The sequence below is a fragment of the Pelecanus crispus genome, chromosome 6 (genome assembly GCF_030463565.1).
Source record: "Pelecanus crispus isolate bPelCri1 chromosome 6, bPelCri1.pri, whole genome shotgun sequence".
NCBI lineage: Eukaryota > Metazoa > Chordata > Aves > Pelecaniformes > Pelecanidae > Pelecanus > Pelecanus crispus.
In genome coordinates, this window is record NC_134648.1 from 47,346,834 (window position 1) to 47,363,341 (window position 16,508).

Consider the following 16,508-nt stretch of genomic DNA (forward strand, 5'->3'; position numbering starts at 1 on the left):
CAGCATCTTCTCTTTGGGCAGCCTAGCAGCTCAGACCTTTCCCCCATGAGAGGCAGGGAGGCAAGAGAAGGGGGCTGGGAGAAGGATGGCATAAACGCGTCTGCTCCTGGCAGAGCACACCATGAGTTCAGGCTTGGCTCTGTCCATCAGCAAAATCCAGAGCTAGTCTTGCACTGGATGAATCCCTTGTTGACAGCTGCTGGCTTGGCAGCTCCGTGTCTGCTATTCAGAGCTCTCCCATGCGTGTGCAGGTTCTGCAGCTGACCAGACAGGGGCACGTTTTTCAGCATCCTTCACCAGCTGGGAGCTGCTTCATCTTCTCGCATCGAGTGAGCTCCCATCTTCCCTCCCCATGAAGTTTCAAAATCCAACTGTGGAACTGCAATTCAATAACACAATGACTGAGGGATGTCTCCACAAGGGCATGTCCTCCCACCGTCAGGCTCTCCAGCCTCAGTCACTCCCCTCTGCTCGCCAGCGACCCTCTCTACCTCCCCTGTCTTGCCACCACCAGGGAGGTGTGGAGTGCTGTCTCCCCATCTCACCTTTTCCAGGCTAGCCCTGTGTCCCACGCTGATCAGTGTCATGCCCAGCTGAAGGCACACACGGTACAGTTCATGCTCCACCTCTTCTGTCAGGGCGCTGGTAGCTTCATCTAGCACTGAGAGAAAAGTTGTAAACCCCACAAATCCTCTCCCAACCAGTCATCTCCCCCTAGGCAAAAGAGCAGCAACTGCCGAGAACATTTCACATATTAACTAGAATTCACCAAGAGCATCTGCAGAATGCAAGTGAGGAGAAGCCTAAGGACTCTGATTTTCCTCTGGCACAGCTGGTATCAGTCAACTGGGAAAGCTGCCCTTCCCTACAAACCCTCAAATCCACCTAAACAGTGCCGTTCACCTCATTGCTCTCCCTCAACAGCTGCCAGCTACTGCCTCATCCCCACTGTTGTGAAAGCCAAGACACGACCTTCTCAAGGCAGGCCGTGTGCCAGAGCGCCAGGCTGAGCAGCAGCCTGTGCACCCCTCCGGCCCAGACCCCACTGGGAGCATCCAGGACAGCCTGAGGCACCTTCCTGTCAATTACGGATAAATACTACAGATCTGGAGCAGATAAATTCAATTTGTATTACATAATCTCTACAGCTTTTAGTTTGCAATCCACAGGTTCCTTCTGCCCAGACAGTACCAAGCCACGCCACAGACTTCAGGGGAAGAGAGGCACTTACATGTGGCTACTTGCTACCGACACCGGCTCTGTTCACCCACACCAACACTTGTTGGAGGACAAGTCCTCCAACAGCCCCCCTCCCCCAGCAGTCACTAGCAATCTAGGTGTGCAAAGAAATTAGCCCCATCTGCTAGTGGGAGCTGCTTCTGTGATCTCTCAGGACCGTTTCTCCCACTGCACCTTGTCTTCTTGTGCGGTGTTACAACTGAATTTCCTGCACTGCTTCCACAACCCTACAGAGGTTCACGAGCTTCAAATATGGCAGCTGATGCCACGCTCCCTAGCATGCACGCCTCTTTATGTGGCAACTGGTGAGCATGCTGAGAGGGGGCTTCTTCAGGTGCCCTCGGACCTGGACCAAGAACATTAATCACTACTTCCCTAAGAAGAGATGTCTTGTATACAGCCTCTTGATTTACCACTCTCCACAGAGGCAATGAAATGTTTTCACTCCTGAATCCTCTGTGCACTACGCTGCTAAAATAACAGCCAAGACAAAGCATGTTCCTAGCAAAGAAGGGATTTCAAGAACTGTCTCTGTACCAGTGTTGTGGTTTAACTTGGCAGGCAGCTAAACACCACACAGCCATTTGCTCACTCTCCCCCTCCCCAGTGGGATGGGGGAGAGAATCGGGGGGAAAAAAAAGTAAAATTCATGGGTTGAGAGAAAGACAGTTTAATAGGACAGAAAAGGAATAATAACAATATTATACAAAATAAGTGATGCACAATGCAATTGTTCAGCACCCACTGACCAATACCCAGCCAGTTCCCAAGCAGCGATGGCAGCCCCCTGGCCAGCTCCCCCAGTTTACATACTGAGCATGACGTCATATGGTATGGAATAGCCCTTTGGTTGGTTTGGATCAACTATCCTGGCTGTGCCCCTCCCAGTTTCTTGTGCACCTGGCAGAGCATGGGAAGCTGAAAGAGTCCTTGACTAGAGCAAGCACTACTTAGCAACTAAAATATCAGTGTGTTATCAACATTCTTCTCCTACTAAATCCAAAACACAGCACTATGCCAGCTACTAGGAAGAAAATTAACTCCATCCCAGCCAAAACCAGGACAAACAGCTTCTCTTTACACCAAAGGCCCTGCCTTCTTCCCCCCCCCCCCCCCCCCCCTTCTCTTTCGCAGTCACTCGCTCACCTGCATATTTTGGCTGGAGGTAGAAGAGCCGTGCAAATGAGAGCCTCTGCATCTCCCCTGGGGACAGGATGTCATACCTGAAGCAGGGTCGAGATTCAAAATCTCCCTCAACAAAAAGAGCTCATTTGCTGAAGAGCTTATGGTTGCTGATATCGGAGACCCCAGCAAGCAACTGTCCCTGCATGTCCCCCATGCCCCCCTCCATGCTGGGACTGGCTCTGCACCCCTGTGTGCAGTCAGCTGCCTGCAGAGCAGCATGGCTGGTGATTGTTGGCATTGATGCCTGGGGCATGAAGGCTTTGTCCCTGTATACTGCCCACCTCCCACAGGGCACAGCTGGACACAGATGTCCATAAGTCCAGCAGCAACATGCATCTGCTTAGAAGTGTTCCCCACCCAGGGGGATCACCCAAATTCATGCAGACGGCAAGCAGCCTTACCAGTTCCAGTCCACCTGCTCGTCCAGTCCTCCAGCCCTGGCCAGCAAATCAGTCTGCAGAGAGCACAGCAGACTTGTGAACACAGCCCCCAACCCTGTCAGCCCACAGCCCTGAGCATAACCACCCCCTTCCTGCTATTCTCTCTCTTCCCACTTGAGCCGAAGTTGCTCCGTATCCCTCCTCTTCTGCCTGTGCCATGGACAGTCCTGTCCCAGCTGCAGACAATGTGCCTGCATGTGTCCAGCACATGGTCATGTTGTGCTGCCACAAAACCTCATCCCTTCTTCCCTCGCTGGCAGCGTCGGGAAAGAAGGCAGCAGCACTACCAGGGACTCACCAGCCCAGCCAGCTCCAGGAATCGTACAATTCTCTCATCATCTGCAGACCCTAGGGGAGAAAGCAGTAAAGCAAAAGCACAGGCAATGTGTGCTGAGGCCACAGCTGTAAGGAGGAGTCGGTGGGGCAGGAGGGAAGGATTGGAGGATCTCCTGAGGTCCAGTGTAGCTGACTTGACCACTTAACTATACCAGGTCCTGAGCTTTGGCACAGAGAGCTCCCAAAGACTGACCTTCCTTAAAAATGTTAACCATGCCTGTGAGCAGCATGCTAGGACGTAGCTGGGCTCCACAGATACACCTGAGACTTGGCTCAGTCCATGATCACAGACGGACACAGCCAGAACACAAGGATCCAGGCTTCAATTGCCAATGCCCTGCCCACCAGCTGCTCTCATATGGCTGACTGCCCACTGTACGCTGCAGGTAGTGGAGTCATGGGAGCAGGGCTCCAGTAACAGCCAGCAAAAGGATCCTCTGCAGGATGGGAAAAACCTCAGGGTGAACCAGCTGTGGAGCAGAACATACACCTGAGCTGGTACAGTCAGCACCTATGGAAGCTGAGCAGAAGGGCTGTACATCTGCCATGGACCCCTCCGATGCTGCTGAAGAGCCACAACAGTAGCTGATGGCTGCAGTTACCCTCTGCAAGCTGTGACTCCCAAGTGTTTAAAATCAGCACATAACACTGCTTCACTCAGACAGAGACTTAAACCTGGACGTCTGCAAGCTGCAGCAGACCACGTGTGGTCTGGCTTGGGAAGAGGGCAAGGGAGAGAAAGGATCCATGTAGTCTGACCTCGACAGCATGCAAGGCCCTGGGATATAATTTGAAAAACAGGAACTGTGCAAGATGGAGCTGGATGGAAAATGAGATGAAGGCAAACATGGCTTGCCCAAAGGCAGGTTGTACCAGACAGATGTATCCCAACAGCAAGGTGCCTCAACATGTTTCACATGTCTAGCACAATATGCAGAGCATGGCCACCTTGTCCTCATTGCATCAAGTGAATATATTCTTATAAAGAGAATACGTTCCCTCACAAAAGGGAGGGAACACAGAGCTGACCTTAACCTACACTAAGGTATATCTTCCAGGGAAAAGCAGAGAGCGACAAAAGCAGAATGGATGAGTGCTCCTGATGGGTCATGGTAGGGGAGAAGCTGCACTGGGTACAGGACAGGGAGCCAACACCACAGGGTTGGCTAATTGCTCTAATGAATTTCCACATACCTGAAACTGGATAGATCTCCTTCAGGGGATAGATCACCTGTTTAACAGAGCAAAAGAAGCCATGTCAGAGGCAGCTGGACACAGTCCATCAGAGATGCAATGGTGGTGGCATGAACTCAGGCACTCTCCCTCTTGCAGGACTTTCTGCAGCACACGACCACAGCTGAGGCCAAGAGTAGAGGCAGCCCCTGGGCTCACCTGCTCGCGCAGGCTTCCATCAGTGAAGAAGGGCCGCTGTGGCAGGAACACCACTCCCCGGGGGCCAAAGCAGGTCAGCATCTTGACGCTCCCTGCACAGACACACATTCATGCCAAGCCTGCAGCATCAGCCAGCAACTCCCCACCGCCCCCCGTGCAGTGCTGCCCCATGAAGTAGCCAACAAATCCCAGAAAAGGTATATTTGCAACACAAGGCAAAGCAACAAGAGCCAGAGAATGCGATAGAGATGGGTGGCTCCAGTGCATTGGTGACGCATTCACCATCACAAGGTGGCACTGGCCTCACAACCCCACATTGCCACCTTCCAAACTCAGGGCAGCCCTGGTTGAGAAAGAGAAGGCTGTGGCAAGCGGCAGTCCTTACCCCGTGTACTCCCCCAGAGTCCCCCAAGGACTCTCAGGAGAGATGTCTTCCCTGTGCCAGTGTTCCCCACAATCATCACACTGTTTCCTTGTGAGATCCTGAGGCTCAAGTCCTTGATGAGCAGCTTGCCAGAGGATGGCACCAAGAGCGTCACTTGCTCGAGAAGGAAAGCTGTGTCCCTTGGCACTGGGTCTTCCCCAGAATGGCTGCTGGGCCACCACCAAGACAAAGGAGGAGAGAACCAGGGGTAAGCGATCACCCTGAGACTGGCAAAGATCAGGCACCTTAGACCTCCTGTGCCTCTGTGACAGCAGCCCTGCCCCATGCGCCCCGGGAATGACAAACCACAGGGAGCACTGCTTGCTCCAACCAACTGCATGCAACAGGCTGTGACACCAAGGGCCGCCTCCATCCCAAGACAGCCCCACACTCTAGCATGTAAGCTACAAGCCAGCCAGTTGCTGAGAGGAGACTCACCCGTCCAAATCCCAGCTGGCTTTGGCTTCTGAGTAGTTATCATTTTTTGTTCTGCCAAGGCTCAGCAAGGTCTCCTGCAGTTCACCAACCCTAGACAAACAGGAGGTTGAATGAATGCCAGGGACAACTCCAGCAGCCTCCTCACAATATCCAAATTTGTCCATGCTTGCTCACAAGCAACTGTTTCTTATTTATTTAGCACAGACCTGGGCAGAGTCTTGTCCCGCACTTCCCTTTCTTGCGGAGACCTGCCTGTGGAGCAGCTCACCTGTGCGTGTAGCCAGCTACATCGGTCACGGTGCTGGAGAGATCTATGAGTTGGCTGAAGCAGCTGATGAGGTAGATGGAAACAAAAGCATTCTGGGGAAAAATCACACACCAGAGCAACGGTCAGTGCTGAGCTGGGGCACTGCCCATTCCTCCATGGCTGCAAGGAGGCAGCCAAGGAGTCCAGACATTAGGCCATGTCAGCAGTCCCAGCACGATGAAGGAGGGGTGAAGTCATCCATGGCGGTGGGAGTGAAGGAGATGACCACCATATTTAGATGGAGCAGGGCTTCATTGCTTAGTACAGCTGTTTTTGCCAGGTGGACACATCTCCTGCCACCCAGGGATGGTGTTGGCAGAGTGCTTGTTGGCCAGCCCGGGGCCCAGCATGCTCACCCCGCCTAAGTCACACAGATCCATGCCACCAGCCCTGCCCCAGCACTGTACATGGCTCAGAGCAGGGTGTCTCAGCCTGCAGTGCCCACTTAGTTATATTTAGCTCTGCATTCTCTATCACAACCCAGTTTTGAGTATCTGGGAACTAGACAGGTCAGGAAGGTGAATGCAAGCCAGCTGAGCCTCACAGGTGGCCAGGGTCACCACAGGCAGCAGCACAGGGCAAAACCCAGACCTGCAGCACTGCACAGACCCAATCCCCACCTACACTGCTGAAAGCCAGAGGCTTTCTGACCTCCCTTTTTTTTTTTTTTTTTTCCAGACACAGAGGTCTGAGCTGGGAAACACTTACGTAGATGTGTCCTTGACAGCTCTCACCTCCAGGTTAATCATACACCAGCTGGCTCTAAGCTCCCATTTCCATGCCATCATGGGTAGGGACAGTCTAACCTGAAGGTCAGTTGCTGCAGTTATCCAGCCCCAGTGCCACCAGACCCACATGAAACCTCCATCCTCAGTGCCCACTCACCCTCCACAATGGGGTCTGGGAGATCACCCTTAGCTCACCTTGCTGATGAGGGCGCTGAGGTCTGTTGGACTCAGGTCACTGTAGACCCCAGAAAAGATGGGAATGGCAATGACCACGTAACTCAGGATGCTGCCCAGGTAGTCAAAGGTGTTGACCCCAACTGGGCAGAAGCACATTGAGAGAAGACAGTGAGTTAGGGTGGGAACCTCTGTCCCAGCTAGGCTCAAGTGCAAGCCATGAACCCAGTCAGAGGAAGACCGATGGTCTTGCCTCAGCCTTTCACAATGCACCAGAGCAGAAGAACCCATTTTGCAAGACAGCACAAGCACGAGGGTGAAAATCTGTTTGCCAAGCGAAGAGCGCTTTGGGGCAGGCCCCTGAGCAGAGAAACATCATCCAGACACACAGCTCAAGAACCGCCATGAGGCAAAAGCCACTTTGCCTGCTTGTTTCTACTCTTCAGGGGCCTGGCTGACTCATGAGAAACAGGAGGGAGGGCAAAAAGGAAGCTCTGGGGCAAGATGGTGGGCTGTGAAGTCTATCTTGGAGCACAGGACACACCTTCCTTCAGGGCTCTCCCTCCTTTACGTTGCTCAGAAGCTCACTGTGCTGGTGAGATGAGCAAGAGATGTCTTGATAGCAGTCATTTAACGCCCAAACCTGGACCCAGTGACAATGGGAGAAGGGAGGTTTTCAGAGGACAACTATGCTCAGGGGACAGATGCTATAGGAAAGAAGTTTCCACAGCTCCCAACCACATATAGAGCCTTCTTCCCCAAAGCTTGAGCTCTTCCCTCTCTTTCTGGCTGTTGAACACCTGCCCCACAAAAAGCACAGATTGCCCTTTTGGGGCTTGCGTTCTCTGACTTAGCTGGGTCCTGCACAACTTTGCTCTCTACGAGGCTTCTTCACAACGACATTCCCATTTAGGACTGCAGGAGGCACCCTCTGTTCACCCTCAGGGCTTTTGTGCAGGAGCAAGAGGTGGGAGAAGAAAACCCAGCACTGCTGCTCTAGCACTAGGGTTCCCAAGCTTGTGGGCCACCGCAATGGAGCTACCACACGCCCCACTTCACCCCCTGGAACTCCCCACTCACTGTGTAGCCACAGCTCCTTGCCTATCAGCTCCCTCTGAGCTTGCAGCAGGCTCTGCAGCCTCTTGTCCGTGCGCATGTGCTCCACTCGCCCAGCCCTGTAAAATAAGATTGCAACATGCCACAGACATCCCGGGAGCACTGCAATGAGGTCAAAGCACGGGCTTTAGGACTGAGGCTTGGAAAGGGTCTGGCACCTTAGTCTCCAAGCAACAAGCTCTTTGTTGAGCAGGAACTGAACAGCCAAGAGCACCTTCCCGAACAGCTTCACCAAGAAACTCTGGCTGAGTTTCTGCAAACAAAAAAAGCAGCCCTGCAAATCTCTCCCAGAGCCCGTGGACGCTGCTGTGGCATACAGGAGGAGGTGAGGCAAGGCCAGGCACTGTCAGCAAGGCCCCAGCCTGGAACAAATGCACACCCAAGGCCACACGCAACTTCCAAGCAGAGCCTGGTTGGAAGAGAGGGACGGCACCATTACACAGCTGGAGCCAGAAAGGAGAGGGCAGAGGCGAGTCCAGGAGGTGACAGGAAGCCAACACTGCCTGCGTGGCCAGCAGCCCCAGTCCGCCTCTTCCCGTTCCCCACCCTGGAGGAGTGGGACATGGACAAGCCCCAAGCAGTGCAGCCCCCAGTGCAGGTGACACCATCCCCAGAGCCCCCGCCTTTCCCAGGGGTATCTCCGCAGGCATCAGGGGGTTGCCCACCACCTGAGCTAGCAGTGATTCTCCCAAGGCCAGGCTAAGCCAGTAGCAAGGAGGCACATCTCAGCTCTAAACCACCGCCTTCAGCGAGCGTAGCAGCTCCTTCTGCTCCTTTGCAAGGGCTGGGCTGCCCTCAGGTGGCAAAATGCAGAGAGCACTCCACATCTCGTTCCAGACTCGCACTTGCCGCGGCAGCTATGGCCCCTGCCACCCAACACATGCTCCTGCCAAGCACACACCCACACTCCCACCACAGTCCACACCACAGGAGAGTCACTAGGGCCCGAGCAGATAGGACCAGAAGCTGCATAAAAAAATACAAATTAAGATTTTTGAAGAGTCTCAGTTCTAAAGAGTCTCGATTCTTAGAAAAATACATTTTCTTTCTCAAAAATACATCCAGTTAGAATTCAATTTGGCATTACAGCCCTACAACCCATCTCAGGCAACTACTGAGCTGCAATCTTTGCTGCTGAGTATTCGGAAAGGACAAAGCCTTGGACACAAGGAGTTAAAGGTGAGGAAGGCATCAGGGACCAGAGCTATTATTTCTTTTGCAGATGAGGAGAGATTGCTGTGTTGGTTTCGGCTTTTCGTCCCATTCAGATCACTTTTAAGTAAGTTTGCCAAAGGCTTAGAAACCAAAGAAGTAAAAAGGTGACCATGCTCAGGATTTGTTTCTTCACAAAACAATGGCAGATGCAAGAGGACAAGATCTAACAGCTTCCACAAGCTAGAGAAGTCCAGCAATCAAAACTCACCATGTACTCCTCCTCTTGCAGGATTCTAGGAATGCAACCTTTTAAAAATTTATTTTTTATTAAGATTCATACTGTGAAAATGCCTGGTTTTGTGCAATTCAATTAAATTCTAGTTTCCCACCAAGTGAAGCTTTTCTACTAATGAACTGTACTGAAGTTAAGATAATCCATTTTCTGGTATAACAATTCACTTTCCATTTTCTAGTTAGTAACAGAATAAAAAACTTTAAAAATTGTGAGGAAAAGTACTGCAGCTTAAATAAGGGCACGTAATTAGAGTATCTTCTCCATTAAGAAAAATTATCAACCAATAAGAATCAACCACTCCACAAAGAAATAACTCAAACTTGCCAATGCAAACCAAGATGCATTTCAGTTATTTAAATCAGAGTTTCATGCCTGTCAATATAAATCTTTATGAAATCGATGATTTTGAATCAAACCACTTTGGGGACAGCACCACAACACTTGAAACGCTCAGTCATTACAGCATGAAGGAGCCAAATACATCACAGGCAGGGAAGACCTGAGACAGGACAACTGCTGCTTGCTTAAATTCCCAGAAGCAGCGCAATTTCACAACCCGCAGGGTGAAGGCAGACACATGCCAAGAGAGGAGCAACAACCTCCTGCCACCGACCAGGCACCCCAACACAAGCTACAGTAAAATCGCGGCCCTTTTCCTGGGTTCTAGCCACTTCTGTGAAACACCTTAAAGGCTCCAAGCAGCAGCTAAACAGACTTCAGGGCATCACCAAGGAGGGAGGTGCTGCTGGGCTCCCAACTGTGCGCTCAGCTCTGGGGTAAAAGGCACTGAGCAAATTCAGAGAGTAGCAGTACAGTGTTGGGGGGTCAGGGCACAAAATGACCTAGAGGAGCAAGCATAGGTAAGGAGGCCAGGCAACAGCTACCATACCCACAGAAGACACGCAGGTTAGCAGCAGCAGGATGCAGCCAGAAGCAACCTGCAACAAGTCCCCAGGGGAACATCCTGACAAGATGCAATGAGATCTTGAGCAATCTTCCAGGTAAGGACCTGGCAAAATATCAGTAATGGTCTCTAAGCCAGCACTGAATCTGTATCAGGCCTCTGGGGATGTTAGAAGGGAGGCAGAGAAAAAAAATAGTTCTCTCCAACTGCTGTGGAGTATTTCTGCAAACAATGGGCAGAATGCAAAGGAGAACAGAGTGTCAGGGCTGTATGATGCTGCAGTGGGAAGGAGGGGACAGAAAGCTCCAGCTGCAGCAACAGGACTTGGACTCCTCTGGGATACGTGAATACAACAAGGATGCCCCGAGCTGGAAGGATCCTTATGAGGACATAAAGCAACGAACGCTACTAACCTGTAGAAAGCAGCTGGTTCCGCATTGACACGAATCTGCATGTGCTTGAACCTGGACAACCCAAAAAGAACATCATTAGGATTGTGCACAAATGCCCAGTGAATTACGTAGCCAATATCCTTGCTGAAGAAAACTCATCTTACATCTGTCAGAGCACTGATCTGAGGCATCTCTTGACAGAAATACTCAATAAGCTCAAAAAGGCACCAGAGACCAAGGCTTAGCACAAAGTGACATCATTCTGGGCCAGCTCAGTGGCACATCTGTTTGACATCCTGCTCTCTGTGCACATCTTCCCAGCCCTTGGGCCTCCCATTTGCCGGCCCAGCACCTCCACCATACAGAATCACCGCAACCAACTGCCCTGGTCTGGGCTCCCTGTGCCACACCAGCTTCTATTGCTCTCCCTGGATGCCCTGAGCCCCAGGGAAAGCTGCAAAGCCCCTGCCACGCACACAGCCAACCCTGCAGGGGAAGGGGAGGAGATGAACTGCGGAGCATATGGAAAGACTGTGCTGTTTTGGGCATTTTGTGAACGTGGTGGTGAAGCAGAAACCTGGTTTCTGTCAGTAGATACAGTTCACCAAACTTGCATCTGCACCCAAGGAAGCTCCATATGCAGTTTTCTTTAGCACATCCAATGCCCTAGCAGAGGCACCAGCAACAGCAGTGAACAGGCAAGCAGCCTGGAGGCTGAACCAGGAGACTGAACCAAGGGCACTGCCTGCCATGACACAGGGCAGCGAAAGGGGTGGCAGGGGCTCAGTTCATGGACTTTGGGGCATCACTGTGCAGCTAGGTTTCTCTGAGTGTGGGGAAAGTCACAGACAAGAAAAGCAGCTGCAGATATATAGCACTGAACAGGGACAAAAATGCAGCTTTCGCAGGAGCTGCCAAGAGGTAGTGAAAAGGCTGCTCTGCTGGGACTCACCTGAAATCCCCTTCCAGTTTTTCCTGCTGCACAAGTTTAGACACAATTGGGCTCATCAATACCTTGTTGACGAGTGTCCCAATGATGAAATACCCAAAGATGCTCACTGGGCCTAGCCAGCCTGTGCTACAGAGAAGAAAGACAGGTCAGCTAATAATCCAAGCAAAAGGACATCCCAGCACCCTCGGGCTCAAGCAGTCAGAGCCCTCAACTGTCACCTCTCTTGGTTTTCACAGAGGTTTTGGGAGCCAGCACTGCACACTCCAGCATCCCCAAGACAGAATTCCCTTGGAGCGCAGAGACTACTCACCCACATGTACAAGCGACCATCTGGGGAGTTGTAACGTGGGTGCCAGCTCCAAAAAAGAGCATAGGAAAGAGGCGTGAAAGCAGGGCCAGGATGGGTCCTTACCTGCGGAAGCACTGGTATGTGTAGTAGGCCAGTGTGAAGGGTGAGAGGACGAGCTTGCTGGCCATGGAGCTGAGCTGCCTGCAGAACCTCTCCACATCCTGGCTGATGCGCTGGTCCCTGCTCAACACAAAGACCCATTGACACTGTTAAAGCCCAGGAGCAAGAACCAGTACTAAGTCCTAACAGGGCACAAACCAGGCTATTTCATTGCCTGAACTTAGGAGAGGGTGCAGGTGAACAACCCTGCCTGGGAGGGACCTGCAGCTGTGACTCCCGTTCCCCCATAGGAGACAATTTACATGGCCCAGCAGGACCCACCCAAGGGCACCCAGGAAGAACAGCTCCTGCTGTTACTTTCACCCTGTTCCTCATATTAACCCCTTGTTCCACTTGCAACAACATTGTCCACCTCTGTGCTAAAGGTGTCTGCATCCTTGTCCTTTACTCCTCTCCTGGACCCACCCCTGTACTACCAAAAACTACCGGCTCTCCCCCAAACCTTCAGTACTGGTGCTGCATCTTAGGCACCAGAGCTATCAGGACTGGCTAGGGCACGAGCCAGGCCTTCGCCAGCTGTTGGCTATTTGCAAAAGCTTCCATCAAAGCCACCCTTCCACAGTAGCTGCTCCCTTCGCTCTGCATGGAATGCCCTCTGGTCTCTTTGCTGCAAGGAAGAAAGTGCTTCCACCCACCCCCATCCCACAAGAGCAGGCAGCAGTGCACCAAGCCTCCTCGCTCCGCCGGCAGCGGACACATGGGTGACAGACCCTCAAGTCCCATCCATCCCACTGCTGAGCAGGAGTTGCACTTTGGGTAACTAGAAAGGGTATCAGCATATTTACTCCCTTGGCACCTCATCTGTCCGGAGCACATGGATGAGGGCTTCAGTCTGATGTGCTAAGCACAGGTGGAAAGGCCATGACTGTGAATGCTGGAGTCCAGAATGAAGAGCAAGGCTGGACTCCGGCTTAGCCATCAGTGCAGATACAAACACAAGGCCATTCATCTCTCAACTCTTTTGCAGTGCTGGAACAGCAATGGGATTTAATTTTGGGGCAGCACCCTGACTGACCTTACAGTCATCACTCTTCCTTTTCCTCGGACTGTAATTGTTCCCAAACAGTTATAATTTAGGCTGTGCTATAGACTCATGGCAGGATATTGCTTTTTATGAGCTATTAAGCAACATGTAATGATAACACATAAACATCAACTCAAATGCCCTGCTAGGAGCCACAAGTGTTCGTATGCCACTCAGAAACCACTCTTCATTCCTTCTAGATGGGTGACACCATGCATCTAACACTCAGTTTGGTTTGCACTGCATACTGAGAGGTCCCTTCGTTGCTCTAGTTCATTCTCTAAGTACCTGTTGCAGGGAAAAAGTTCTCATCAAGGAATTGCAAGATGAAAAGAATTTTTGTAGTGGCACCAAAAAAGACAGAAAACAATAAGATTGGATGTTTGAGCAGAAGCAAGGTGGTACTCAAAAATACTCTGCAGCAATCCCACATATTCGGTCTGCTAAGATCAGGAGAGTTGGCTCTATCGCTGCGGAGCAGACTGACCCAGTTATCTCACGCATTTCACTGCACAATGTGAACACATTCCCTGGTTAAAAATAAACCTGAGCAGGATAGCCATGTGGTGAGGGGCCTCTGTCCTCCCCTTCCCCCCCACCGAAGGAAAAGACAGGCATACAGGAGCTTCTGACCATGGCCGATGTGCTACACTGCCTGGGAAGCGCTGCATGCCTTGGTGACAGGCATGGTTTTTTAACCTCTCCTTGCAATTCCATACCAGTGCAAAACACCATCAGAAATGAACATTTAACGAGGATGGGAGTAACCCCAACAGTGGCTGGAAAGTGCATGAGCATCACGAAGCTGTGATTTCATGTTTGGCGGTAGGGCTGTTTGATCCAAGCTAAACCTTCTCCTTGCTTGCTGCTCCCACTGCGCACAGCTGGTTGCTCTTACTCGGGCTGTCTCCTAGCATTAGGCCAGCAGAAGCAGCCAGGGAACACGTCTGGCTGAAAAACGATACACACAAAAAACCATTGAGATAACCAGCACAATTTCACTGTGCAGCCACACAGACCGCCACGCTGTGCAACGAAGGGGCAAGGACAGGCAGCCAGGAGCACTGGCCAGCAGAAGCAGAGAGGCTGCTTCAGTTCCTTGAGGTCACCACTATCAGCAACAGTTAGGAGCCCCTGCAACACAGCCATTTCTCACAGGGACCCCGGGCTTGGTCTCCTCTCGTGCCATCAATGTGGGAGATGGCACCAGTGCAGTGATGAGACCAGGGGTGCCCCCTCCAGAGGAAGAGAGCTTAGAGTCTCAAAACAACTGTACAAAGCCACACGATTTTGATGAAGTTATCCCCTGGTTTCTAGTTTTTCAGCAAGCATTCAATAATAACTTCTTTAAACTCTGGAGGGGAAAAAAAAAGCCTCCACCTCTCACATGATATCTAATGTAGAATCTTTAACTCTTCAAAGTGTGTAACTACGACAGCAGTGTCTTGTGTGCAAGGACAGGCTGGAAGGCCAGGGTCAGCAGGCAGTTGTAAGGAAGGGAGGCATTCAACTTTTGCTGCACAGCCCAGGTAGATCAGCAGCTCTGCAGTAAGCAGGACAGTGCATGAAGCAAACCCAAAGGGGATCTCAAGGCAGGCTGGGATAAGCAAGGAGGGACTGAATGCTCCTCCTTCTCTCATACTTCAAGTCGCCCCTGTCATTTCCTCCCTAGGAACAGGAAAGGGGAAACGCAGCTCTCGCACAGTGCAAAACAAAGCCCTTCCTGGATGTGGTTCCCATGGGTTATCAAAACCACTAAAATCCCCACTAAACAAAACTATCTTCAGATGAAGACTCTGGGGCTAAAGTTCAAGCACAACAACAGAGACTGTCTTAACGCACTGGCTGCGTGAAGGACAAGGAGAGGCAGCGCACTCCGACTCCAGCCAGGTCCTTTGCGACGTCACACTGAGTGTCAAGGGTTGAGTTTGCAGACAGCATGTTTTATAGCAGCACTAGACCCCTGTTCTGCCGTGCCTTCATTTTCCTCTCAACAGAAACACCCTACCCCTAAACCCATCATGGTCAGCAGTCACAGCAGTTCCCAGCAACAGGTACCACCTCCCACCCAGGGCAGACGAGGGTATTTGTGCCTAGATGGCAAAAGCTTCTAGGGCTCAAGCCCCTACCCAGAGACACAGAGAAGTCAGGAAAAGGCACGGAGCAGCCCACAAGAAGCCAAGCAAGAGGCTGAGAGAAGCTGCAGGCAGCCTACGGGTTATCGATGTCCTCACGCAGCACGTGCAGGCTGTAGTAGACCTGGCCCTGGAAGTAGCAGCTGTGGAGGTATTCGGTGAGGGATTTTCTCCAGCTCACGTACATCATGTTGCAGATAAACTGGTCGAAGCTTTTTAGCTGGAATGAGGGCAAGGAGACAGAGAGGAAGAGACAAGTGAGAAGAACAAGCATTTCCCAAAATGAAATAAAAACTAACAGTTTGCACCAGTGATCCGTCCCACATGTAGCCGCCTAACGGGGCAGGGGCAGACCTAGATCCTTGGTCACCAGCATCACGCCAGGAGCCATGGGCAGCCTTCCCCTCCCTCCCAAGACACGGGAGCCTCTGGCCTGCCTTACCGTGGAGTTCACTACGATCAGGATCAGGGCAACAGCAGTCAGCGTTTTGAACCCGGAGAAGTCCTTCTTCCCTAGGACCTCGTAGTACTGGCTGGGGATGAGCCCGACCTGGTAAATAACCAGTTGCTCTGGAGGGAAGAGGGAAGCACGGGAAGGAAATGAAGGACAGGGCTGGCGCGGCAACAGAAAAGGGGGGGAGCACGGGGGAATGGGGCGCAGAGGTGGGGTGCGGCCCCCCGTCCCCACCACCCCAGGCTCACCCAGCAAGGCGACGCAGAGCAGCGTCAGGAACATCAGGGCGCCCGGGGAGAGCCACCCGGGGAAGAGGACCGCCTGCAGCCGCAGGAAGCGCCGCAGGAACAGCCCGTCCAGCCGGGGGGCAGGCCTGCAACGGAGGAAGGCGCGGGGGCCGGCAGTGAGCTCTCGGGGGTGCCCACCGCCCCTCCGCCCCGCCGGGACCCCGGCCGCGGGGGCACCCCGGAGCCCGCCCCTCACGCACCCCCGGCCCGGCCCAGCCCAGCCCCTCCTCACCGGCGGCCGGCCCGGGTGCCCCCCGCCCCGGCGCTGCCTCCCGCCATCAGCGTGCGGCCAGACCCGGACCGGCACCGGCACCGGAACCGGGACTCGGACCGGGACCCGGACCCGCCCGAGCGAGGCCCCGCCCCGCCGGGCCCTGCGTCATGAATATTCATCACCTCTCCTCTCCGTGCCCGAGCCCCGCGCCGCCCGCCCGGGCAGGGGCGGCCGCCGCCGCGCTGCCGAGCGCTTCCGGGTGCGGCATCACGGCCGAGACCCCGCCCGCCGGCGCCGCCTCTCCCCGCAGGCGGCCGAGCGGCAGCGCCCCCTGGCGAGGCGCCGCGCTGCCCGCGGGACACAGCGCCCCCTGGCGGCGCCGGGAGGGAGGGGGAAGCGATCGGCGCCGCCCGGCCCCGCCGCCTCCTCCCGCAGCCGCCGCCGCCTG

The 16,508-nt window shown here is 53.1% G+C and overlaps 1 protein-coding gene across 1 annotated transcript; it reads right to left on the reverse strand.

Annotated features, from left to right (window-relative positions):
• Positions 1-283: 283 nt before the first annotated feature.
• On the reverse strand, positions 284-16,125 carry ABCD4 (ATP binding cassette subfamily D member 4). Its single transcript, XM_075712147.1, has 19 exons — positions 16,079-16,125; positions 15,808-15,932; positions 15,548-15,675; positions 15,186-15,325; positions 11,890-12,006; positions 11,478-11,603; positions 10,547-10,597; positions 7,744-7,838; positions 6,685-6,806; positions 5,723-5,814; positions 5,455-5,544; positions 4,978-5,186; positions 4,593-4,684; positions 4,395-4,431; positions 3,163-3,212; positions 2,826-2,878; positions 2,386-2,462; positions 546-661; positions 284-379 (listed from the first exon to the last, which is right to left on the reverse strand). The coding sequence occupies exons 1-19, from the start codon at positions 16,123-16,125 to the stop codon at positions 284-286; spliced, it is 1,863 nt and encodes a 620-aa protein (XP_075568262.1).
• Between the last annotated feature and the right edge of the window lie 383 nt (positions 16,126-16,508).